The sequence below is a fragment of the Pituophis catenifer genome, unplaced genomic scaffold (genome assembly GCF_029215685.1).
Source record: "Pituophis catenifer annectens isolate HBS135680 unplaced genomic scaffold, rPitCat1.0.hap2 SCAF_11, whole genome shotgun sequence".
Classification (NCBI taxonomy): domain Eukaryota; kingdom Metazoa; phylum Chordata; class Lepidosauria; order Squamata; family Colubridae; genus Pituophis; species Pituophis catenifer.
In genome coordinates this window covers 9,626,174-9,651,523 of record NW_027256891.1, presented here as the reverse complement: position 1 = coordinate 9,651,523, position 25,350 = coordinate 9,626,174, and the positions used below count along the sequence as shown (strand labels likewise).

Sequence of the window (25,350 nt, the reverse complement as noted above, 5' to 3'; positions counted from 1 at the left end):
ACACCCAGCTGTACATCTCCACCCCAGGCCACCCCAACAATGCCCTTGAAGTGATGTCTCAGTGCCTGGAGGCTGTGCGGATCTGGATGGGGAGGAACAGGCTCAAGCTCAACCCTTCCAAGACTGAGTGGCTGTGGCTCCCGGCATCCCGATATAGTCAGTTGACTCCATCACTGACTATTGGGGGTGAGTCCTTGGCCCCCACAGAAAGGGCTTGCAATCTGGGAGTCCTCCTGGATATGCAGCTGTCCTTGGAGGAACATCTGACGGCTGTAACCAGGGGAACCTTTTATCAGGTTCACCTGATTCGCCAGTTGTGGCCCTTTCTTGATCGGGATTCCCTGTGCACAGTCACTCATGCCCTCGTCACCTCTCGCCTTGACTACTGCAATGCTCTCTACATGGGGCTCCCCTTGAGGGGCACCCGGAGGCTCCAGCTGGTCCAGAACGCAGCAGCGCAGGTAGTGATGGGAGCAGCATGGCGCTCCCATGTAACACTGCTGCTGCGCGAGCTGCACTGGCTCCCGGTGGTCTTCCGGGTGCGCTTCAAGGTGTTGGTTATCACCTTTAAAGTGCTCCATGGCATAGGGCCTAGCTATCTGCAAGACCGCCTTCTGCCACCGACGACCTCCCATCGACCCGTGCGCTCCCACAGAGAGGGCCTCCTCAGGGTGCCATCAGCCAAACAATGTAGGCTGGTGACCCCCAGGGGGAGGGCCTTCTCTGTGGGGGCTCCTACCCTCTGGAATCAGCTGCCCCCAGAGATAAGGAGAATCCAAGACCTCAGTGCCTTCCGCCGTGCCCTTAAAACCCACTTTTTCCAGCAAGCCGGGCTGGCTTTGGAAGAAATTTTTTAAAATTTTTAAATGTTTAATTGGTTTGTGGTTTTTTAAATTTTGGGCCAAATTTATATAGATTTTAATTGTTTTTAATATTTGTATTTCATGTTTTTAATTCTGGCTGTGCACCGCCCTGAGTCCTCAGGGAGAAGGGCGGTATATAAATTGAAAATAAATAAAAAATAAAATAAAATAAATAATTAATAACCGAAAGGGGATGATACCAGAAATTCAGGTAGCCCAATGGGACCAGCAGGGTCAACCTGGAAGGCCTTTAGGTCCCTGTTAAGAACAACAAAGGCAAGAAAGTAATTTCAGTGATCATTGTATCCTGCTTAAATTTTCTCCCAAATGGGACGACTCTCTTCACATATTGCCTACTACCAGAGTTGTTCTCTTTACAAAATGTGCAGCCAGATCATTTCTCTTGTCCTCTTCCTTCCTCATTCCATATTATGCCAACGGTTCTACTTTCCTGATATACAAAGCAAAATGTACATCAGAAAAAAGAAAAAAAGAAAACTTGCTTGACTGGTTAAAATAAATACCCTGAGCCCATGCAGCTTTGTTCTCCTTTTTATGGCATGAATGTTAAAGGAAACATTAACACACACACACACAAAGCATATCATTGAAAGTTTTGCTAGCAGCCTCCGATTACTGAATAAAGCCAAATGTTTCACTGTTCTTTATTCTTGAGCTTTCAGAGATAGATTGAGATACGAGAACTCTCAAACTGCACCTGAAAATTTAAATACAGCACAGGTAGTCCTCGACTTACAACCACAATTGAGGCCAACATTTCTAAGCAAATGAGCCATGCTACATTTTAGGATCTTTTTGCCCCAGTTGTTAAGTGAATCACTGCAGTTATTATTATTTTTTTTTAATTTGATTTATATGCCGCCCTTCTCCGGAGACTCAGGGCGGCTTACAATGTGTTAAGCATATTAAGTGAGTCTAGGGGTTATGAATCCCACTCCAATATTTCTTTGCTTTGTTACATGTCCACCATAAGTGATAAAAGTTCCCCTCTTTACTTTTGCATTTCCAACATTCTTCTGAAATACTTTTATACATTCTTGACATCATCTTACAGAAATTTTCTTTTTAAATTGTAATTTAGTGTAAATTTTAAACCTTTCATCCTCATATTCTCCCATTGTTCAAGCACTTCATTATGCCCACCTATTCCGTGCCCACTGAGCCATGCGGTGCTTCATATAGTCACTCTAAATTCAAACTCAATAACAATTTATAGACCTCGGCAATAATAGGTTCATCACTACCACACGGTAGGATTCCCAATTCATTTTTCACAAAATCAAACCCGTAACTCTTTTTGATCTAAATAATTCTTTCAACTGCAAATATGTAAACCAATGGCAGACACGTCCTTCTGATTCTAACTCCTCTTTAGAACTTAAGGATGAGCCGCAAATGGTGATGCTGCAACCATGCCAGTTGTCAAGCACCTGTATTTTGATCATGTGACCATGGAGTTGCTGCAATGGTCCTAAGTATGAGAACCAGTCATTTACCTTTTTCTCAGATAGGCACAGATCCTTCTCTAGGATTGATTTTATTTTATTATCATCTGATTTACTTGCAAAAACAAAAAAAAAAACCAAAGATTTTCCCAAGGACTCTAACTGACCATAGCCCGGTATGGATAGAAAGGGAAAGATTGAGAGAAGATCATGGAGAGTAAATGAAAATTTGTTTAGATACGAAAAAAATGTAAATGAACTTAAAAAGCAAATGAAAGAATTTTTTGAAATGAATTTGAATAAGGGTACCCCTATTGAAATCGTGTGGGATGCGAGTAAGGCATATATGAGGGGGGTACTTATTCATATGAATTCTAAACATAGATTAAACCGACAAAAGAGAAGACTGGAAATGGAAGCAGAGATAAAGAAGAAAGAGCAGCTACTTATAAAGAACCCAACAGATGAAAGAACACGTGGAGCTATCAAACTTTTAAAAGATCAATTTCATATGCTTATGGCGGAGCAAACAGCAACTAATTTACAATTTGTGAAACATAATACATTTTGTAACGCTAATAAACCGGGCAGATGGCTGGCCTACACATTGAGGAAGCGTCAGAGTACACGGGTTATTGGCAGTATTGACATTGGAGGGAAGGAAATTTTTCAACAAAAACTGATTAAAGAAGCTTTTTTAGATTATTATACTAAATTATATGCTAAAGATGAAATAAAGACTGGATTTATAGATAAATACTTAGAAGAAAAAAGAGTTATACACCTCGCCTCTTAATGAATTTCTAACAATGGTTTGTGCAGTGCATTTCGATTGATGTCTTCAACTTATGACCATTATTGGGATCAGAATTATTGTTACTAAGCAAGGCAGTTTTTAGGTGAGCCGCACCAAATTTTACAACCTTTGTTGCCATGGTTGTTAAGCGAATCACTGCAGCTGTTAAATGACTTGGGTGGCTGTTTAGTGAATCCGGCTTCCCCCATTAACTTTGCTTGTGGGAAATCAGACGGGAAGGTTGCAAATGGCAAGGACTTTATTCTGATATGCTGCAACCATCATGTCTATAGAGATCCTCAGTTATCCAGGTCAAGGTTGCCCCACAGGTGCTTTTTCAAGAGGCAACTAGATTTTCTTGAAGGCAACTAGATTTTCTTCCATTTGCACCATTCAGGACTGCACCTATATCCTGAGGACATAGACAACTTCCTAGTGGCCTCAATGACTCCCTAAAAGAATGCAAATGACCAGCTGTCTGCAGGGAGTATAAATCCTTCCATTCCCCACCATCCAGTCTGTTGTGGCCTGTACGCGGCCTGTACGCGGCCTGTGCGGCTGATTCGGATAGCAAGGAGGCTGGTGTGGTGCTGAGCCAGCAGCCTGTGCAGCTGGCACTCAAGTCGGACAGTGAGGAGGCTGGAGAAGATGTGGTGCCAGAGGCGGGGATTCAGTCAGGGCCTTCAGAACCTCCAGAAGTTCCCTTAAGTGAAGAGGATGAAGAGGAGGAGCCTCTTCTCGATGCATGGGCACACAGAGCTGCCAAAAGGCAGGAGTGGCTCCTCAGGAGGAGGTCTCCTCGAGAGTAAGGCTTGGGGCTAATTGGCCACTCCCTTAGCCTATTTAAGGAAGTACAACGACTGAGTCAATTTGCAGGGAACAACTTCATTCACTCTCCTTCGTGCCTTGATCTTAGTTCTCTGCAAATTGCTTCTGGGCTTTCTGCCAACCATAGTAAGATTAAGATTATTTATTCTTTGGATTCTTGCAGGTTGTTAAGAAAGTTAATTAACAGCCTTTGTTTGAAAAAAAAACAACCTGATTTTATTTTAGTAAACTAAGGTTTGTACAGACTTCGTGTGTGCTGCGTTCTTTGGGGTCCGTAGCTGGGGCAGAACACAGTCAGAGCTGAAACCTTCCTGGCGAAGGTTGTTGAGAGTGTGGTTGCGCGACAGCTCCCGCAGTACCTGGATGAAACCGTCTATCTAGATCCGTTCCAGTCCGGCTTCAGGCCCGGGTACAGCACGGAAACGGCATTGGTCGCGTTGGTTGATGATCTCTGGAGGGCTCGGGACAGAGGTTGCTCCTCTGTTCTGGTCCTATTAGACCTCTCAGCGGCTTTTGATACCATCGACCATGGTATCATGCTGCGCCGGTTGGAGGGGTTGGGAGTGGGAGGCACTGTTTTACGGTGGTTCTCCTCCTATCTCTCCGACAGGTCGCAGTCTGTGTTGGCTGGAGGGCAGAGGTCGACCTCAAGGCACTTGGTTTGTGGGGTGCCACAACAGTGAAGGGACACAGGGCAGAAAACATCCTGCAGAAAGCACAACTCCACAACAGTCCTTTCAGCAGTTTCAAGAAGGCTCCACACCCATTTGCACCACTCAGGTGACTCTGAGGACACAGATAAATCTCCAAGTGGCCTCAAAGACTTTCTAATAGGATGCAAATGACCAGCTGTCTGCAAGGAGTATAAATCTTTCCATTCCCCACCATCCAGTCAGGGCTGAAGAAGCTTCTTGGATGAAAAGCGAAACATCTTCAAAGAAAAACAAGAAAGTCCAATTGCCTCTTGAAAAAGCAACTTTGGGACTACAACCATCATAAATACATGACAGTTGCCAAGCACCCAAATTTTGATCATGTGACTGAGGGATGCTGGGATGGTTGTAAGCATGAGGACCAATTGTGAGTCCTTTTTTTCAGTGCCATTGTTCCTTTAACAGTTGCTATATGATTGGTTGTGGTTCAAGGACTTGCCCCAATGTCTGACCAGCTAGTCCTCCATACCACATTGTTTCTGAAGTTGGAAGTTCAGACGTACATAGTAGTAAGAAGAGTGTGTTCTATTGGATGACACCAAGATCCATGTAAACCAGTGGTGAAATCCAAACTTTTTACTACCGGTTCTGTGGGCGTGGTGTAGCTTGGTAGGCATGGCTTGGTAGGTGTGGCAGGGGAAGGATACTGCAAAATCTCCATTCCCACCCCATTCCAGGTGAAGGATGCTGCAAAATCCCCATTCCCTCCCCACTCCTGGGGGAAGAATATTGCAAAATCTCCATTCCCACCCCACTCTGGGGCCAGCCAGAGGTAGTATTTGCCGGTTCTCTGAACTCTTCAAAATTTCCACTACCGGTTCTCTGGAACCTGTCAGAACCTGCTGGATTTCATCCCTGATGTAAACCATCCTATGTGGGGTGAACTCACCTTAGCACTTACCTCTTGAGGGCACAGAATAGATGTCAGTAGATCTAGTCTAGAACTAGGCAGACAGGTATCCCTAGTAGAACAATGCTTCCAAGAGTCTTCCCTTGGTGTCCACCAGCCTCCTTGTCACATTTTGGGAATAACCTGTTTTCCTGCAGCTTCTATTTTATGTCAGCCCTTTAAGGTCAGGAAGTGGGCTCCACAAATTCATTCAGAACTAACCTTCATTGATGTAGGCTATTGTAATGGGATCTTGTTTTGACTTAAGTTTTCCCTGCCCTTATATCTCAAAGAATTAGAGGGGAGGCAATCTCACACATTTGATTTCCTAAGCTTAATGCACACTTTTGTTTTCATAACTATTTCTGCATATTTTCTCTGAGGGTATCTTTGTGATATTCTGTAGGTTATATCACTAGCCATTATGGATTCAATAAATTCCAAATAATGACACTGAGTCCATTTTAATCTTGTGTATCTTAATCTAGTCCATTCATTCTGTAGCTCAATAAATAGGTTTTGCTTAATACCTGAAAAGAATCAATTGACTGAATTCTCATATTAAATGACTTAATTGGCAATGGCCATCTTTTCCACTCAAGTCCTTCCCCAGATGTGCCAGGTCTTGTCTGCCATTTCTGAAAATTGAAATCTAGCACATCTGGAGGGTGCCAGATTAAAGAGGCAGCAACACATGTCAATATGAATAATTTTTATGTATGTAATGATAAGACCAGCAGAAAAGGACAGCTTTCTCCTGAAGGAAGATGCAGATATTAGCAACATTTTCACTGTTTCATTTTCAGCCTGCAACACAACCATTGCAAGCAAAGGGAGAAAGAGAAGCCAAGAGAAAACAAGAAGTAGCAACCCAAATTTAGACTGTTGCATTAATAACTGCACATTGAAAAGTAAAAGTGACTGTTGAACCAGAACTCTGATTACACGAGAGAGGGGAAGGGAGAGGAGAGAAATTCAGCAAACTAGCTATTCCCAACAAAATATCAAAGAATTCATATTTTTGTTTATTTGATTAGGGGAACACTAAATCGGAAGCAAATATTTTAATGCTAAATGTTTCAGTCAGGTTCATTCCAAGAATTCTTAGCATTAGTGACACTCAACAAAGGAACAAAATCTCAAGTACTGATCCAGGAATATCTGCTGGGGGGGCCAAAAAAAAAAAATCAAGAGGGAGGTCGCAATGCACATTAAAAAGGGACAAGACTTTCTATACACAATCATAGCCCTCATCGTGCTTTTTTTGACCAAAGACTTCCCTGCAGAAATCCAGTAGGATTGCCAACTGGAATCCATAAACTGGCTGGCATTTTCTTCCCTGTAGCACAGACACAGCCTTTTGGTGGTCTCCAAACATGGTGGAGTTAGAAAAATAGCTTAACAGTTTCCCAAAGTTTCTCTTGAATGCAGCTTATGTTCAATTTAAGGCAATTCTGCCCTAGTGAGGAGACAATAGCAATAGTGCTTAGGCTTATATACCGCTTCATAGTGCTTTTTCACTGTCTTTAAGCGGTTTACAGAGTCAGCCTATTGCCCCCAACAATCTGGGTCCTCATTTTACCGACCTTGGACGGATGGAAGGCTGAGTCAACCTTGAGCCGGTCGGGACTGAACTCCACATAGCTGGCCGAGTTTGCCTGCAAAACTGCATTCCTAACCACTGCGCCACCAGGGCTCTTACAAACAAAGAGACAAACAAAGGGATGGATTTTACTCTCCGAAGATGAGTTCCACTGGCAAAAAGAATATATATTTACACTCTTGGATTTAGTCAAGAAAATGGCAAACATTTTATATCAAAAAACCTAAACCTTCCCCTCCCACCAAAGTTACTTTTCCTAACTTCTAATATTTAGCCCTTATTTTCCTAGCATCGATCAGTACCAGCTGCTATAATAGATCTAGCTTCTGTTAAGTAGCCAGGACGTTAAAAAAAAAAACAGTCACAAGTAACTACAGTGTTTTTATGTTGACACTGTGAGGCTTTTGTTCCTGTTAATGTCCAAAGAAGCCAAGTTCAGGTCTTAAAATGGGTACCATTCAGATCCTCACTGGCAGAAGCAATGAAGGAAATGACTAAAGGATGCCATTCCGATCAACCGCACCCCAGTCTTTTTATGGATAATCCACTTCTTCCATGACTCCATCCTCACAGCACGAGGAAAGCAGCTATCAGATGTCTTCTTCTGCTCTGCAGCAATTTCAGTCTCTGCTCCATCGTTCAAATGACCTGATTTCGGTGTGCAAAAATAAAAATGAAAAACCAAGCTAACCAAAGAACCAATCCATGCCTTCTCCTCTTCACACTTTGGATTGCCTCTCATCTGTCCATTCCTGTTTCGTATTTTGCAGAGCTTGAGTTCTTTGCTCGTCTACCTGAACGTAGTCCACACGTTGTTCTTCAGAGAGGAAAGGTTTCTGCAGAATGAAGGTAATAAAACATAAATACAAGGATCTAGGAAAATGCTAGGGTTACATCACTTATCCTCTTATCAGGCAGGAAAGCCTAGGTTCACATATGAAGGTCCAATTAAACTGATTTATTATTACTCATGCCTAAGTATAGTATAGGAATCTTCTCAACTAACAGTTAGCACCTGCTTGGAATTAGTTACCGGTCTAAGGTTTAAGTGAAGTTGGACTTGCGGCTACACAGGGATTCTAGGCTGATTCCTCTTTTAACTCCACCCCCAGGTTCTGCCATTCATTTTCCTACATCTCTCCTCTTTCACATCCTTAGTGGCTTCCCCCCACCCAGCTTGAAGATGAGGAGGACATCAATTGGAAAGAGGAACAATCACATTTCAACTTGTCCCGATTTGTCATCTTGTCCTTCAGTCCAGAACAAATCAAGGGAATCTGTGAACTGGAGATTCATGGAAAACATTTGGCTTTAGATGAAAGAAAATGTAATCCCCCACATATGTGCTTTGATGGGTCAAGGTCAGAACAAATTTCTACTCCAGAGAGTTTCATCTAAGATATGCTCCTTTCTGGGTGCATAAACCAAATAGAAAGATAGCTACTTCCTCCTGTGGAAATTGCTATTAGGATGGAGAAATTTATTCCTGCTTTCTATAATTTTTGCATTTTTTTTACAGACAACTTTATTTTTTTATCATTTCCCAACCCATTTTGAATTATTTCTGCTTAGAAGTCTGCATTTACATTTTCATATACTGTATGCATACATACACACACACAAAAATCATGCATATTTTGCATGCAATCTGTCCCAACATACATTCATGGATTTGGGAAGCACTTTGACCCAATATGTATTTTCTTTCTTTCACAAAATGCATTTAGGATAATTCTACTGCAACCTAACCAGTTCAAGAATTAGAGGAGGACCAGACAAAAGTTTTCCTTACTCCCTCCTGATGTCCTACCTTCTGTACAGGAGACGGAGAAGCAGAATTAAAATCCAGTGCTAAGTAGTCAAGGTTAAACTTCTTTGGCGATTGGAAATCTCCATTATATGGAGATGTTGCTTGCTGGTGCTCCTAATAATAACAACAATGACAACAACATCAAAAAAATTAAATTTATCTAAAAGAAGCAAAGATCATATAATGGATCTGACTAGATGGCTCAGTGGCTAAGACATTGAGCTTGTTGAGCAGAAACGTTGGCAGTTCAGCAATTCAAATCCCTAGAACAGGTCTTCTGCGTGAACAGGGGGTTGGACTAGATGACCTCCAAGGTCCCTTCCAACTCTGTTACTGTTATTTATAGAAACAGCAGTAAAGAATAAGAGTAGATAAGCAGGACCTCCTTTGTTGTCACAGTTCAGTCCATTCTTCAGAACTACATTACCTGAAGGAACATCTTCTCGGTATGTATCTAGCTAGCTTAAGATCTTTTAAAGAGCCCTCCTTCAGTTCTACACACCAAAGTTGAGTTGGGTCCTAGTAAGGGAAAGTGTCCCCCCCCCCTCACTCTGGTAACACCCCTTTATGGAATGCCTCTCCAAACTTACCTCTGCATCATTTTGGCACAGATGAAAACCTTGCCATTTTTCCAGGCATTTCAATTTCAATTTTTAATTGCATTTTAATTTTGGCTTCCAAATGTCCATCTTGCTACTTCCTGCCTAGTATGGGGTCCTTATCTTGCATTTCACTTGAAGGATATTTTTAGTGGGTTTCATTGTAAACTGCCCAGAGAACTTCAGGTGAGACCCTTTCTCAGCCCCCATCCCTTCTTCAGACTTCAGACTGCATTTCTCTGACTTTGGTTGCAGCTCTTCCTCCTGTCTTCCAAGGTCATTTTCACAGACTATGACAGAAACTGGGTTCTGTTGGGTGCAAGAACTCAGGAACCCGGGTTGTTCAAATGAGTACACTACTACTAACTACTAGAGAGCTAGCATGGAATAAACTACTAACAGGTTTATTCCATGCTAGCTCGCTACAAGAATACGAACTACTAACAAGAGTAGTTGGTAGAGCCTTGGTAGTACAGTGGTTTAATGCACCCTGTTATTAACACAGCTGCCTGCAATTACTGCAGGTTCGAATCTCACCAGGCTCAAGGTTGACTCAGCCTTCCATCCTTTCTAAGGTAGGTGAAATGAGGACCCAGTTTGTAGGGGCAATAAGCTGACTTTGTATAAATATACAAAAGTATGAAGGCTATTGCTTAACGCATTGTAAGCCGCCCTGAGTCTCCGGAGAAGGGCGGCATATAAATCAAATTAAAACAAAAAACAAAAACAAGCAAGGCAAATTGGGACCAGATAAGAGTCCACGGAATTCAAGGTAGGTTGGATTTAGATCTCTTTTGGGCATGGAGGGACTCAAGACTGATGATATGCTTGACCCCTCCCTCAGGCTCAGTCTGGTCATCGCCTACAGTTTCTTTGGAATATAAAAAGGCAGTCCTCAATTTACAACCATTTGTTTACTGACAATTCAAAGTTTCAACGGCACTGAAAAAAGTGACTTCTGACTGTTTTTCACACAATCGTAACATCCCCATAGCGACATGATAAAAATCCAGGCACTTGGCAACTGACTCATATTTATGATGGTTGCAGCATCCCGGGATCATAAGATCACTCTTTGTGACCTTCTGATGAGTAGAGTCAACGGGGGAGCCAGTTCGTTTAACGGTTGTTAACCTTGAACAACAACAGTAGAACACTGTACTACCAGAGCCTTGGTAGTACAGTGGTTTAAAGCACCCTGTTATTAAGACCAGCTGCCTGCAATTACTGCAGGTTCGAATCTCTCCAAGGCTCAAGGTTGACTCAGCCTTCCATCCTTTCTAAGGTAGGTTAAATGAGGACCCAGTGGTGGGGGCAATAAGCTGACTTTGTATAAATATACAAAAGAATGAAGGCTATTGCTTAACACATTGTAAGCCGCCCTGAGTCTCCGGAGAAGGGCAGCATATAAATCAAATTTAAAAAAAACAAACAAAAAACCGTGTGACTAATTTAACAATTGTAGTGATTCACTCATATAAAACTGAGGCAAGAAGAGTTATAAAATGGGGCAAAACTCACTTAACACCTGTCTGGCTTAGCAACTGAAAGGATGGGCTCAACTGTGGTTGTACGTTGAAGATTACCTGAGCACAAAGTTCACTCTCAATGTGTTGCTTCTTGGAGAGACAGACAGCAGATTAATAAATACATAAATAATATAGTGGGGCTCCCCTTGAGGAGCACCGGGAGGCTCCAGCTGGTCCAGAATGCAGCCGCACGGGTGGTTATGGGAGCGACGTGGCGCTCCCATGTGACTCCCCTCCTGAGTGAGCTGCACTGGCTCCTGGTGGTCTTCCGGGTGCGCTTCAAGGTTTTGGTCACCACCTTTAGAGCGCTCCATGGCTTAGGACCAGGATACTTACGAGACCGCCTTCTGCCACCAGTAGCCTCTCACCGACCAGTACGCTCCCATAGAGAGGGGCTCCTCAGGGTGCCGTTGGCCAAACAGTGTCGACTGGTGGCCCCCAGGGGGAGAGCCTTCTCTGTGGGGGCACCCGCCATCTGGAATGAGCTCCCCCCGGAGATACGGAGGATCCCAGATTTACGCACTTTCCGCCGCACCCTCAAAACGTTTTTATTCCAGCAGGTTGGGCTGGCTTGACTCTCCCTTTTAATTTGCTTTTAGTTTTATACAAATTGGGTGTTTTTAAATTCGTTTTTTGGGCCAAAATTATTTAATGTATTTTTAATTGGTTTTTTAATTTTTGTATGATGTATTTTTATCTTGTGCCTGTTCACCACCCTGAGTCCTTTGGGAATAGGGCGGTATATAAATTGAATAAAATAAAAAATAAAATAAAATAGTGTCCCGTGCTTCATTTTATGGCTGTTCATTTTGTGCCGGAAGGCCCCTGATCTGAAGCCTATCTCCACAAAGGCTGATGCTCTATGCAACAATTTTCTTAAGTTTTCACGTTGGATTTGAAGGGATAGATCTGATCTAAAAAAGAGTGCAGGATCTATCTTTGCACTCCTCAAATGCCCGGGTGCATCTCTGCCTGATCTTTGTGATCATTTGGATCAGGGCCAGCTACGCCTGTGTGCACAACAGAGGTCTGTAAAACAGGAAAAAGCTTCCCTTATCGCTGTGTCAATTAAGCCTTGTGTTTTTCCAGGGAATTTCTTCAGTAGGGTGAAGGGGCACCCTCACCACACATCCCTCTCTGAGCGGTTCCGTTCATGTCATTTGTCAAAAGGCGAGCAGAGAAGAGCTGCATGAAAATAATTACCATTTGAATGTAACTTCCTTCCTCTTCTCCGGAAACCGAAGCACCAAATACCCTGGCTGAATTAATGCAGTCTCTTTCTGGAGAGATAAAGCTTGTTCGATTGCTAGAAGGGGGGAAAAAGGGACATCACCGAAAAGCAAACAAAGAAAGACAAGAGGTCAGGGATGACTTTCCCCAGATGCCTTGAAATCCAGCCAAATCCTGACACTGTCCTGGCAGGGAATAAGCCGTCCAGAGCCCAGGAATTTGCATGAGCTACAAAAAGGGAACCATCTCATTAAGATGATCTCTATATATTATTTGTTCCTGCTATTCAATTTGACAATATGTAAAAATTGCCCAGCAGTATAGGAAACCATAATACAAGCATAGACTTGTCCACTAATGTCCAAGGGATAGTAGACATCTTGTTCACGGGCATCTGCAGGTGATGCTTGCCTTGCCTTGTAGAGCTAGTAATATTTTTGGGATGGAGATGAAGGCGAATATACGTGACCCAGGATAATGTTGCAGGATTCAATCTAGCTCAATCACTGGGACCAGAGATTTCGGACTCATGCTGGAGCCCATCTTCAGGGAGCTTCTGTCCAGCAGAGTGAAAATGGGCTCCAACACGAGTTCAAAAGCTCGGAAGATAAAACCTCTAGTCCTAGTGACCGACTCAGATTGAATCCTGCATAATTTAATTAGGTACAAGTAATCCTCAACTTACAACAGTTCACTTAGTGACCGTTCAAAGTTACAACAGCACTGAAAACCAGTGACTTATGACTGGTTTTCAAACTTACAACCGTCACAACGTCCCCATGATCACGTGATCAAAATTCAAATGCTTGGCAACTGGCTCATATTTATGACAGCTGCAGTGTCCAGGGGTCACGGGATCACCTTTTGTGACTTTCTGATAAGCAAAGTCAATGGGGAAGCCAGATTCACTTAGCGACTGTGTTACTAATTGAACAACTGCAGTGATTCATTTAACAACTATGGAAAGGAAGGTCGTAAAATGGGGCAAAACTCACTCAACACATGTCTCACTTAGATTCACATAAATTTTGGACTCAGGAGGGGTCCTTGCTGCTCTCTGAGCTTGTTCGTTTTCTTCCAGACGTTTCATTACCCAAACTGCGTAACATCACCAGTGCTAGTAAGGAGTGCTGTTTGCTGTCAGTTTATATGCTGGTGTCTTGCCTGTCAGTGTTGGTGGGGAGTGGTCTTAAGAGATTCTTTGGTTCTTTGAGACCCTAGTTTCAATTGGGATAATGTGATCATCCTAGACCCATGATGGCAAACCTATGGCACGTGTGCCACAGGTGGCACACAGAGCCATATCTGTGGGCACACGAGCATTGCCCTAGCTCAGCTCCAGCACGCATGCTGTGCTGGCCAGCTGATTTTCGGGCCTTCCGGGCCCACCAGAAGTTGGGAAACAGCCATTTCTGGCCTCTGGGAGGGTGGGGGAAGATATTTTCACCCTCCCCAGGCCCCAAGAAAGCCTCTGGACCCTGGGGAGGGCAAAAACTCCCAAAGTCCCTTGAGAGTTGTGCGGCATAGAAATGCAACAAAATAAATGAATGAATAAATAAATAAAAACGGGCCTACTGGGCCCACTGGTAACTTTTTTCCCGTTGCGTGCCAAAAGCGTGGGGAGCGTGGGGGGTGGGGTGTTGCACGTGCATGCGTGGGGGGCATTGAATTATGGGTATGGGAACGCACGAGCACAACACACACACCCCGCACTCCCCCCGCTTTTGGCATGCAACAGCAAAAAGGTTCACCATCACTGTCCTAGACCAAGCCAAGTCCAAAGATGCCAGGGCCTGGCATGCTAGAAACCTGGCTCTTTGACAAATCCACCATCAATAGACACATAGATATTAACAACTTCTATAGACTATGCAAAAGAGACTATCACCCAGCCCAAAAGAGAGCAAAAAGACTCCAGCACCTTTCCACCAGCAATCAGCACCCAGATCAGCATAGATGAACTCCAAGGTTAACATCAGATCAACAATCAAATAAACTGTATCCCAATCAAGAAACTGACCAAGAGCCATCAGGAAACAGCCCAACCAAAGAATCTCTAAGACCACCCCCACCAACAGTGGAAGGCAAGCCACGAGAATATAGAGACCGACAGCAAATGATGTTTGCGCTTTGAAGCAGCAATGCAGCAATTCATTCACAGTAATTCAAAATTAGGTTTTGTTCTTGCCCTGCTCACTTAATTAATCCAATTAATCATAATTAAACTTAAGTAAGAGTGAAAAACAGGACTGAAGCAAATCTCAAAACAGCATTCCCTGGACCTAGTAATCATGTTTTTTTGTTTAATCAAAAATCAATACCAATTTAAGAAATGAAACAGAAAATGGGTTTCTGTCTGCTCTTCTCATGCTCTTCAACCTGTTGACATTTTAGGTAAGGAAACTGAAATCTCATAAGAGTTCAGATTTTTTAAAGGCATTTTTAAAAATATCATTTGGGGGATTCTAGGCACCCTTCAAGATCCATTAACTGCGATGGTGGCTGACAACTTTGGGAGTTGCAGTCCTAGATACTGACAGGGCAAGCCGCTAGGATATAAAAATAAGAGCAAACTCCACTCCCTTGTAGTACTGATGATGTTACCTACTTTGGTAATGAAAAGTCTGCAAGAAAAGCACCAAGCTCAGACAAGGACTCCAAAGTTGTTGTCCTCTTCTTTCTCTTCTCCTTCCCCTTCTTTTCCTCCTCCTCTTCTACTCTGCAGACCCCACTCCCTTCTAGCACTGATGTCACTACCTAGTTGGGTAATGAAATGTCCACAAGAAAAGCACCAAGCTCAGAGAACACCAAGGACTCCACAGTGTTTCAGTCTGGAGTCATCTCCAACCAGATAACCCCCAGCAGGGTTTAGAATGTCCAAAATTGTCAGTCATATCCATTTCTTTAGCATATGGCTCCTTTTCCTTCCCAATATATACAGTAATAGCCCTGGTACTGTTTTATACATGGTGACAGTAGTTATTATCTTTTCTGCCTTTCTGGATGGTGTCTGGCCCAGCAGAAAAGCTGGAACTATAAGATAGTCGCATATCTGGCTTTCCAAGAAACTTCCCCACCCATCCAATCTTCCAAGATGTCAGAATGAAAAAGAGCATCAGGATCTCTGTCCAAGATACCAGAGGTGTCACCCTAATTTTTATATTACTTTGGGAAGGAGAGGCCCAACTTTTTAAAAGAAAACCACTTACAAAATAGCCTTTTAGTTATCATGCGCTTCTCAGGCATAGAAAATTCAAGATATATATTGTTTTGAATTGCTGATGTTTGGAAGCCAATTTGTTCCTGGAATGTTGGAATGTAGCAAATGCTTTCCTGTCTCTTATTTTTATGGCAGGGAGGAGTTCCCTAAAAGTGTAAGAATGTTTTTTGGGAGATATAATTTACCATACTCATAGCAAAAGAGTATGAAATACATTTCTCTTAGGAGTCCTAAACTTTAAACAGGCTGCCGTGATAACTCAAAACCTTTGGAATGAAAAAGGTGGGTGCATTTTGGAGGGCAGAAGGAGTTCATGGTTAAAACTGGATCTACTGTAGTTCAAACATTGTTAACATGGATGGAGGGGAGACCAACCTCTCTGTTTTTCACCCAGATTTGGTCACCACAATATAAAAAAGAGGTTGGGACGCTGCAAAGAGTACAGAGAAGAGCCACAAGGATGATTAGGGGGCTGAAGGTGAAAACATATGAAGAACAGATGCAGGAATTGGGTATGGCTTGTCTAGAGAAAAGAAGGACTAGGGGTGACCTGATAGCAGTGTTCCAGTATTTGAGGGGCTGCCAGAAAGATAAGGGGGGCAAACTATTTCCTAAAGCACCTGAAGGAAGGACAAGAAACAAATGATGGAACTAATCAAGGAGAGAAGCAGCCTAGAACTAAGGAGAAATTTCCTAACGGTGAGATCAACAATCAACCAGTGGAATGGCTTCCCTTCAGAAGTTGTGGAGGCTTTCAAGAAGAGACTGGATAGCCATTTGTCTGAAATGGTATAGATCAGTGATGGCTAACCTTTTTGCCATCGCGTGCCAGGAAGGGGGGGGGCAGGGGAGGTTCGCGCACGCATGTGCCCACACCCATAATTCTGTGAGTCCTACTCTGCGGATGTGAGCATGACCCCCCTCCCTCCTGCTCCTGGCATGCGATGGCCCAGTAGGCCCGTTTTTCTTTCTCACCTGGCTCCAGATCCTCTCTATGCATCTGGGGAGGGCGAAAACAGCCTTCCCCACCCCCTTGGAGGCCCTCCGGAGGCCCAAAATGGCCCATTTCCCAACATCCGGTTGGACAGGAAGTGACTTTTTTGCTGTCCCCAGCCTCCAGAGATTCCTTGTGCTGGAGCTGAGCTGGCGTGCCAGGAGACATGGCTCCGTGTGCCACCTGTGGCACGCGTGCCATAGGTTCGCCATCACGGGTATAGACTCTCCTGCTTGAGCAGGGAGTTGGACTAGATGACATCCAAGGTCCCTTCCAACTCTGTTATTCTATGTCTTTTGGATATTTGCAAGATGCCATCTAGTGCCATCGTCCTTGTCTCATTTTTGGAATGGAGGGATTTTAAAAATGTTGTCATGGCAGTGGGATCAAGGAAGTTTTCATCCTTGAGTTTCCTTCCTCTTGAAAATCCTGATGTTACTCTTTGAAAAAGCTGATTTGGGGATTTTTGAGTATGAGCCATTAAACCTCTAGGAAGAAGACTACTAAATATACTCATGGCACAGAGTACCAGAGTTGTGATTGGCACTGCAAAAATTGGTAATGGAAAAACAGCAGCTTTTATTTAGCCCATGTAAATCCATATCTTGGATCAGAAGGAGCCGATCCAGGTGATGGCCCCATGCTGTGATTGGCACTAGAGAATCATGCCAACTGATAGGCAAGATTGCATCTTCATTGAAAAAATATGGAAAAGTAAGAATTTCAGAATTTTTCTTAAAATCATGCTATATATATTGCATCTTTCTCTGACCTGGTTAAGATGGGGTGCAAATTCAATCAACAAGTGTGAATGCAACCCTTTGTGAGTTACTCAAACCAGAACCAAACAAACAGCAACTTGGCTTGATGTATCAACCCAATCTGTGACTTCAATGGGTGAAGCCACCTTACCAGAGGCCTCTGCATTGAGATTAACCATCTGCCCTTGCCATGAGTAAATTCTACGAAGTCCAACAGGTTCCAATTCCAACTTACTAAGGCACAGTCCATGTCCTGGTTAAGGCAGAATGTTCTCTGATGGTGGAAAGGTTTCGCAGGTCCAGCGGAGGCGGTCGGACTAAGGGTGAAAGAGAAAACATCTGATTCACCAGAAAACAGGAAGAACTTCAATATGAATAATTGGCTGTAGGTAGTCCTTGACTTACAACTGTTCAACAACCGTTTGAAGTTACGAAGGCCTTGGAAAAAGTGCCTTATGACTTGTATGACTTTTATAACCATTAAGTACCCTGTGGTCATATGAATTTTAGTATTTAATGACTATGGGCCTCACAATTTAAGGATTGACATTATAGTGTATAGTTAGGCCATGTAGATTGGATGCCAAATTGTGATTTTAATATAGATTTTATCTGTTATTTATTACCTTATTTTAGAATTTTTAACTGGATATTCCTTGAGTGTTTTTATTTGTTCTGGTTTTGATTTTGATTTGATTTAAATCTGGGCACTTGGCAACTCGCTCATATTTATGATCAGTTGAAGCATCCTGAAGTCATGTGCCCATTGGGGAAGCTGGATTTGCTTAACCACCACATATTTTGCTTATGGACTCCAGTGACTTGCTTTACGACCATCATAAAAATGGTAGTAAAATGGGCAGTTTCAGCCATGTGGTTGCTCAACTTATAACTGCACTGACTTATGACCAAAATTCTTGACTCAGTTGTGGTGGTAAATTGAGGACTACCTATTTTTACAAGAAAGAAGCAGTATTTGACCCTGTGGAACTTCAACCTGAAGCTAAACCAAAGGTTCAGACTATAACTTCCATGGGGAGTTGAAATGCAAACCATCTGAAGGACATCCAGCTGCCTACATCTTGCTTCTCTCTACACCAAGGCAAGTCAATGAGTAAACCAGCTTGGTTTTTCCTGAGTTGCAGCACCACCTTCATAAAGGCCAGAGAAGGTACTACAGTCCATCATTTGGGCAAGTCAAGTGACTCAAGGCACCAACATGGCCCAAAATGATCAAGTTGCTCCAGAGTTTTGTACTTACTCTGGAGAAGATGGTCTATGTGAGATGCTCATGTAGAAATTCTCAGTTAAGTGTTGCAAATTTGAAACATATTTCTAACAAGGTGAGTATATACCTTTAACGGGGGCTATGAATTGGGATGGGGGGGGAAGTGAGATCTTTGGCTTTCAGACTTGGAGACTCTGAAACACACATTTGAGCTCTATCATCAATATTGTTCGCTCTGTGTTGATGATTCAAAGAAAAGGGATGCAGTTATTTTAATGATCCTGCCTTTAAAGTCAGTAGGAGCTTTCATGTGCCAGACTACTTCTCAATTATGACTGTTGGGATGGCCAAGCTGTGAGCCCAAACTTAACCAAGAGGTTAACCTAAGTTGTTGGGCAAGCTGTTAGTTTGGAGATGGATTAGGGGTGTCCAAATGAAACAATTGCAAGATTACCTGACATTTTCTCTAAGAGCTGATGGTTTACCATATGGAAGCAATGGGATGCAGATGCTCCTTGACTTAGGGATAGTTGCTTAGCAACCATTCAAAATTATGATGGACCACCACAGGGATTCTTTAGGACCCAATTATGAAGTACCAATGGCTGCTCCCTCCAGTCACATGACTTGGCAACCAGCCCATATTTATAGCTGTTTGCAGCGTCCCACAATCACGTGACCACATTTTATGACATTTTTTCCCCCAAAGTGGCATTTGCTTCTGGTTTTCGGTAAAACTGGCCCAATTGGTTTGTGTAACAACCATGTCTTTCACTTAATGACTGCCACAAAAAAATGTCACAAAATTGGATTGATCATACAGCTGACCTGCTTTATAGCCATCACAACATATGGTAGTAGTGGAGCCTGCCCTAAGTTGAAGACTATCTGCATCAGAATGACACGAGGAATCAAGTAAGGTTTCTGAACACAGAATTACAGATTTTTTTAAATAAATCACTTCCGTTGATTCCCAGACCACGTAGTTCTTAAGGAGAATGAATAACTAGAACGTGCAGCTAAAGTGGCTCTGTCTGTAACAATAAGATGTGGATACTGCCCAGAGTTATCTTGTAGGGAAGACGGGCAGCATAAAAATTTAATAAATAAATTATTTATAAGATAAAAATATATAAATAAATACAAACAGTCCTCAATTTAAGGTCACAATTGAGGCTAAAATTTCTGTTTGCAAAATGAGACAGTTGTTAAGTTAAGATTTGCACCATTTTATGAGCTTTCTTGCCCCAGTTGTTAAGTTAGTAACACGGTTGTTAAGTGAATCTGGCTTCCCCATTGACTTTACGGTTGCAAAAGGGGACCCCGGGACATTGCAATCGTTATAAATATAAGTCAGTTGCCAAGTATCTGAATTTTGATCATGTTGACTGTAGGGATACAGCAATGGCTGTAAGTGTGAAAAATAATCACTTTTTTTCAGTACCGTTGTAACTTTGAACAGTAACTAAATGAACTGTTGTAAATCAAGGACTATTTATTTATTTTATTTATTTATTTATTTAGTTTGTCAAACATGTACAAGATAATAGGTACAAATAAATGGGGACAGTAGGACAGGGATGGTAGGCACGCTAGTGCGCTTATGCACGACCCCTTACAGACCTCTTAGGAATGGGGTGAGGTCCATGGTAGACAGGTTAAAGTTTTGGGGGTTTGAGGATGTAACAACAGTCAGGTAGTGCATTCACGGCATTGACCACTCTGTTGTTGAAGTCGTATTTTCTGCACTCGAGTTTGGAGCGGTTTACCTTGAGTTTGTAGCTATTGAAAAGAGCCATGGCGGCGCAATGGTTAGAGTGCAGTACTGCAGGCTTCTTCTGCTGATCACCGGCTGCCAGCAGTTTGGCAGATCAAATCTCACCAGGCTCAAGGTTGACTCAGCCTTCCATCCTTCTGAGGTCGTTAAATGAGAACCCAGATTGTTGGGGGCAATAGGCTGACTTTGTAAACCGCTTAGAGAGGGCTGTAAAGCACTATGAAGCAGTATATAAATCTAAGTGCTATTGCTATTGCTATTGTTTGCCTGTGTATTATTGTAGTTGAAGCTGAAGTAGTCACTGACAGATAGGACATTGTAGCAGACAATTTTGTGCACTACGCTTAGGTCAGACCGTAGGCGACTGTTGTTCTAGTGCTAGGTTGTCCAAGCCCAAAATTTCAAGCCTGGTGGCATAAGGTATTCTATTGTGAGCAGAGGAGTGGAGGACTCTTCTCGTGAAATACCTCTGGACTCGCTCAATTGAACTATCTGTATCCTATTGCCTCTATCTCTTTTGGAGATCAAATGGAAGCTTAAATAAGAGATTAGAAATGAATGCCGCAGACAGTGGAAACTAGGGCATATTAGAAGGAGAGTTTATTTTTTTCTACCCTGATTTGATTTTCCAGGATTTTAACCATCACGTGAAACAAGTTAGGAAAACAAGGAGCTTGTCCAGAGTCCTGCTGGGATTAATATGCATTACGAATCTCTTCACAACTAGAAGAGAATTAACAAAATGATGTGATGTTTGTGGAATAAGAGAAACAGCTTATCAGGAACGTTAGGAGGATAATTTCAGAGAAATACTGTTGCAAAGATTCTTTGTCTTGAATCTTCTCCAAATTGGTTGCCAGACAAGAGTTTCAACAGTTAGTTATGTCAACAACCAAGCTCAAACTTTCCCATTATCAAGGAAGAGATCCCACCTCTTTGCCAATTCAACAAAAGGCTGTTAGAAAAAGAATGTATCTTCCTTAAAGACACAGGGATAATTGGTTCTCAAGCACAAAGAATTCAGATGCTAGAATTCTTATAATCCTAATTCTTTCATCTCAACAAATCTTGTTAAAGGCAACTCTGTGAGAATTGTGATCAGGGGAAAAAAGAACTTCTAAGCTTTAGGCAACTCCAAAGAACTTGAAAAGTTTCTTTTTGAAGAATGAGGTTTAGTGACAAACCGATCTTAAAACCTGTTTGGCAGGTCTGGTGGAGATTTTTGCAGGACTCTGGGATTTTTACATTTGTGATTAACTGAAGGGCAGAGTTTCTTTCAATAGATGGCAATAACAGGGTTTTAAATCAGTCTGTTTGTCACTCTCCCAAGAAAAAAGATTTTTACTCTGATTGTCTATGGAGGTTTTCTGTCATCCAGGTCATGGTTGCCCCAAGGTGCTTTTTCAAGAGGCAACTGGACTTTGTTTTTCCTTGAAGACATTTCACTTCTCATCCTGGAACCTTCTTCAGAAGAAGTTTCTTGGATGAGAAGAAGGATGAGAAGCAAAAGTCCAGTTGCCCCTTGAAAAAGCACTTTTGAAAGTGCTTTTTGAAAAAGCATCTGATTTAATTGTGCAACTTTAATTGCACAAAGTTGTAGTGTGAATTTCTCTCTTTCACTATGGAATCTAGCCACCAACTAATCTGTGGCCATGACTCCTATCCTTGCCTGTGTGATCTGGACAAGCCTCAGATGTGCTACTGTCCATGTCATCTGTCTTTGGGACTTCATTGTACTTATCCTGAAATCAGTCCTCTGATTTCCTGAAAGTTTCCTTGCCTTCTTTCTGTTTTTCTGCCTTTTCCCAAGCATTTAGCCTTTCTTCTGAGGTTCTCTTCTAACAACTTCTCTTGGTGTTTACAAGTAGTCGTCACTTAACAAACTGTTGTTTAGCCACAGTTCAAAGTTACAAAGGACCTCCTAAGAGTTACCTATGGCCCGTTTTTGAAGTTCCACTGGCTGGAGGCACAGTGCCACATGATACCCACTGCCACATGATTGCATTTCACCAGTTCATGTTTATGGTTGTTTGCAGCATCCTACTGTTGGTGACCACAATTTTTGGCATTTTTTTGCCAGTTTCTAGCATTTATTTCCGGTTTCTGGCAAAAAATATTCCCCTTTAGGGAAAACAGGTTTGTTTAATGCTCATGGTGTTCATTTAATGAATGTGGCATTTACTTAACGATCACAAAAAAAAAAAGTTATAAAATTGGGCACAGGTGCATGGTGACCTGTTTAAGGACATATGACCATAATTCTGATCTCAATTGAAGTCGTAAGTCGAGGATTACCTATAATTGAAGAATGGGGAAAGCAGGAAAGCTGCTAGAAAGATGATTTCTCAATGGAAGATGAGAACCTCACACCCTGCTCCCTTACGGGCACGTTAGGAAATTAAAGTAAGGGTTCATCAGTGCTAATCCCGGATCTGGTCCCTTATCCTAGAACTGACATCTCTCTCAGCTCTTTTTGCTTAGTCTTTCCAATCTCTACTTCCTCTCCAGACCTGCTAGGAAGATCATTCGGGGGAAGATCAGTGGGAAGGAGTGCTTACATTTGGTCCGAGGCTTAAGATCCCGGTTCACTGGAGGCGGTTCCAAGTCAGAGGGGAGTTCAGGCAAGGGGCTGGTGAGCTTTTCTGTGCTAACTTCAGCAAGAGCAAAAGTAGCCGATCCTGGGTTCATGGGAATGTAGCCATCAGGGGTGCAATCAGTTCCTGCGGTAGGTGGGGAGGCGCTTGGATGCATGGGGACGTAACTGTCTTCAGAGTTGTTTGACGCGCAGGAGTAGAGAGGGCTCACTCGGCAAGGCTTCACAAAATGAGAAAGAAGAGGCACAGTGAGCATGATCAGCAAGACATCTCCAGATCAGAAGTTAATAACAGAATAACACAGTTGGAAGGGACCTTCTAGTCCAAACCCCTGCTCAGGCAGAAAAACCCTCTACTATTGGACAAATAGTTGTCCAATCTCTTCTTAAAAGCCTCCAGTAATGGAGATCTACATCTTCTGGAGGTAGGCCTTTCCACTGATGAATTGTTCTCACTGTCAGGAAATTTCTCCTTAGTTCTAGGTTGGTTCTCTCCTTGATTAATTTCCATCCATTGCTTCTTGTCCTGCCTTCTGATGCTTTGGCGAATAAGTTGTCTCCCTCTTCTTTCTGGCAGCCCCTCGGATATTGGAAATTGAACACTATTCAACAATGACAGGCATTCAGCAAACCCTGATTTTTTTTATTCTTTTTATATGGATTTTCTTATTGCCTATAAGCCCCCACAGTCATTGAGAATGAGTGGGCAGCCATATAAATCCTCTAAATAATAAACAAACAAACAAACAAACAAACAAACCTGTCCATCTTCTCTCACTTCGACTATGGGTTTTGCAGACCCCAGCTTCTTTCCTGGCTCAGAGCACAATGGAAAGATGACATCTGAGGTAGGCTCTTCAAACAGGCTAGATGTTTCTCTGGGCCAGGGGTCTCCAACCTTGGTAACTTTAAGACTTGTGGACTTCAACTCCCAGAGATCCTCAGCCAGCAAAGCAAAGCTGGCTGAGGATCTCTGGGAGTTGAAGTCCACAAGTCTTAAAGTTGCCAAGGTTGGAGACCCCTGCTCTGGGCACTATATATTGACAGCTGGCTATTTCTTTCTGCCTTGGCCCTACATGTAGACCAATCCAAGATCTAACTCTAGATTAAGAGTGTCTCCAGATTCCAATTTCTCCAGCACAACCAGGGCTGACAGGAAGGGGGTAATTATCACCCATGAAGGCCATTAACTCAGTTGAAGGTTGCCAGCAAACCCTACAAATCTTGTTTTCCCTGCTGTCAGTCCCTGTGTTCATTTCTGAATGAAGGGTGCAAGAGATGAAGCTGTAAACCTACAGCTCCAGGGAAAGAGGGCAAGTTAAAGGAGAGATGCTAGAGAGAAGGCATGAATAGTCCCTTGAGGGCTTCTTGGCCATGGATGGACATCTCATTTTAATCTTGTGTATTGCTTTAGGAGGTTGCTTTCTCCATAGCAAACTCAGCTCAAAATTACAGCACCAACGTAGTAATCTTGTGGTTCTTCAGAAGTTGCTGAACTGATGCACACAGTGTAGAAAGAATGGCATAACCTGGGGTCAAAGTTAAAAGAGGGATCAGCCTAGAATCCCTACCTAGCCACAAGTAGACCAAATTCAACCTCCCCCAGCCCCCTTGAATTCCATTAATTCCTAGCAAGTGCTAATCGTTAGTTGAGAAGATTCCGGTGCATAGACTCTTAGCAATAAATCAATTTAATTGGACCTTCACGTGTGGACCTGGTCTTTTGCGCCTGACACTCAGCATTCTTTCCTACTGGCATTGTTGGGAAACATAGTTCAGTATCAGCAAGAGGTAGAGAGACCACAAAGAGAAATGTTTTGGGCTAGACGATACAGGGGACTTTTCCCTGTGAGAACGGCCTGAGGATTCAACAGTTTACAGTATAGCAATGGAACAGGGGTGAAATCCGGCAGATTCTAACAGGTTCTGGAGAACCGGTAATGGAAATTTTGAGTAGTTTGGAGAACCGGCAAATACCATCTCTGGCTGGCCCCAGAGTGGGATGGGAATGGAGATTTTGCAATATCCTTCCCTTGCCATGCCCACCAAACCACACCCACAGAACCGGTAGGGAAAAAATTTGGATTTCACCCCTGCAATGGAAGCTTCACCAGCCTTCTGAATCTGCATTGTTCAGAATTGCCTTCTCAACTTGTGCAGTTCATTCTGTTTAAGGACAAGATGGCTATGAGTACCTTCCCTTTCCCGCCTTGCCTTTGCATTCTTCCCAGAATTGTACAGAGACTTCAATCCCACATTTTTGCATTAATACAAGCTAAGCTGAAAAAGAATTCAAAATCAGTATTTAATGCAGTCATATTTGATTTGTACACAGTTTTTTTCAAGCACAACATGTTGGATTGGTGAAGAGATTTCTGAAATGGTTAATCATAGTTTTTTTTTGGGGGGGGGGGGAATTACAACTGATGGATAAATCCGCCATTCAAGGAC

General features: G+C 42.7%; 1 protein-coding gene across 2 annotated transcripts in view; it reads right to left on the bottom strand.

Moving 5' to 3' along the window:
* Window positions 1–6,559: 6,559 nt before the first annotated feature.
* The window catches only part of GAB3 (GRB2 associated binding protein 3), a 96,305-nt gene continuing 77,514 nt past the window's right edge, over window positions 6,560–25,350 (bottom strand). For both annotated transcript variants that reach the window (XM_070951823.1, XM_070951824.1), the window contains exons 6-10: window positions 22,865–23,120; window positions 17,537–17,618; window positions 12,300–12,402; window positions 8,969–9,082; window positions 6,560–7,994 (exon numbers count right to left, since the gene is read on the bottom strand). In XM_070951823.1, the coding sequence (XP_070807924.1) occupies window positions 7,878–7,994; window positions 8,969–9,082; window positions 12,300–12,402; window positions 17,537–17,618; window positions 22,865–23,120 (672 nt within the window). In that variant the 3' untranslated portion in view covers window positions 6,560–7,877. The remainder of the gene's footprint in view (window positions 7,995–8,968; window positions 9,083–12,299; window positions 12,403–17,536; window positions 17,619–22,864; window positions 23,121–25,350) is intronic.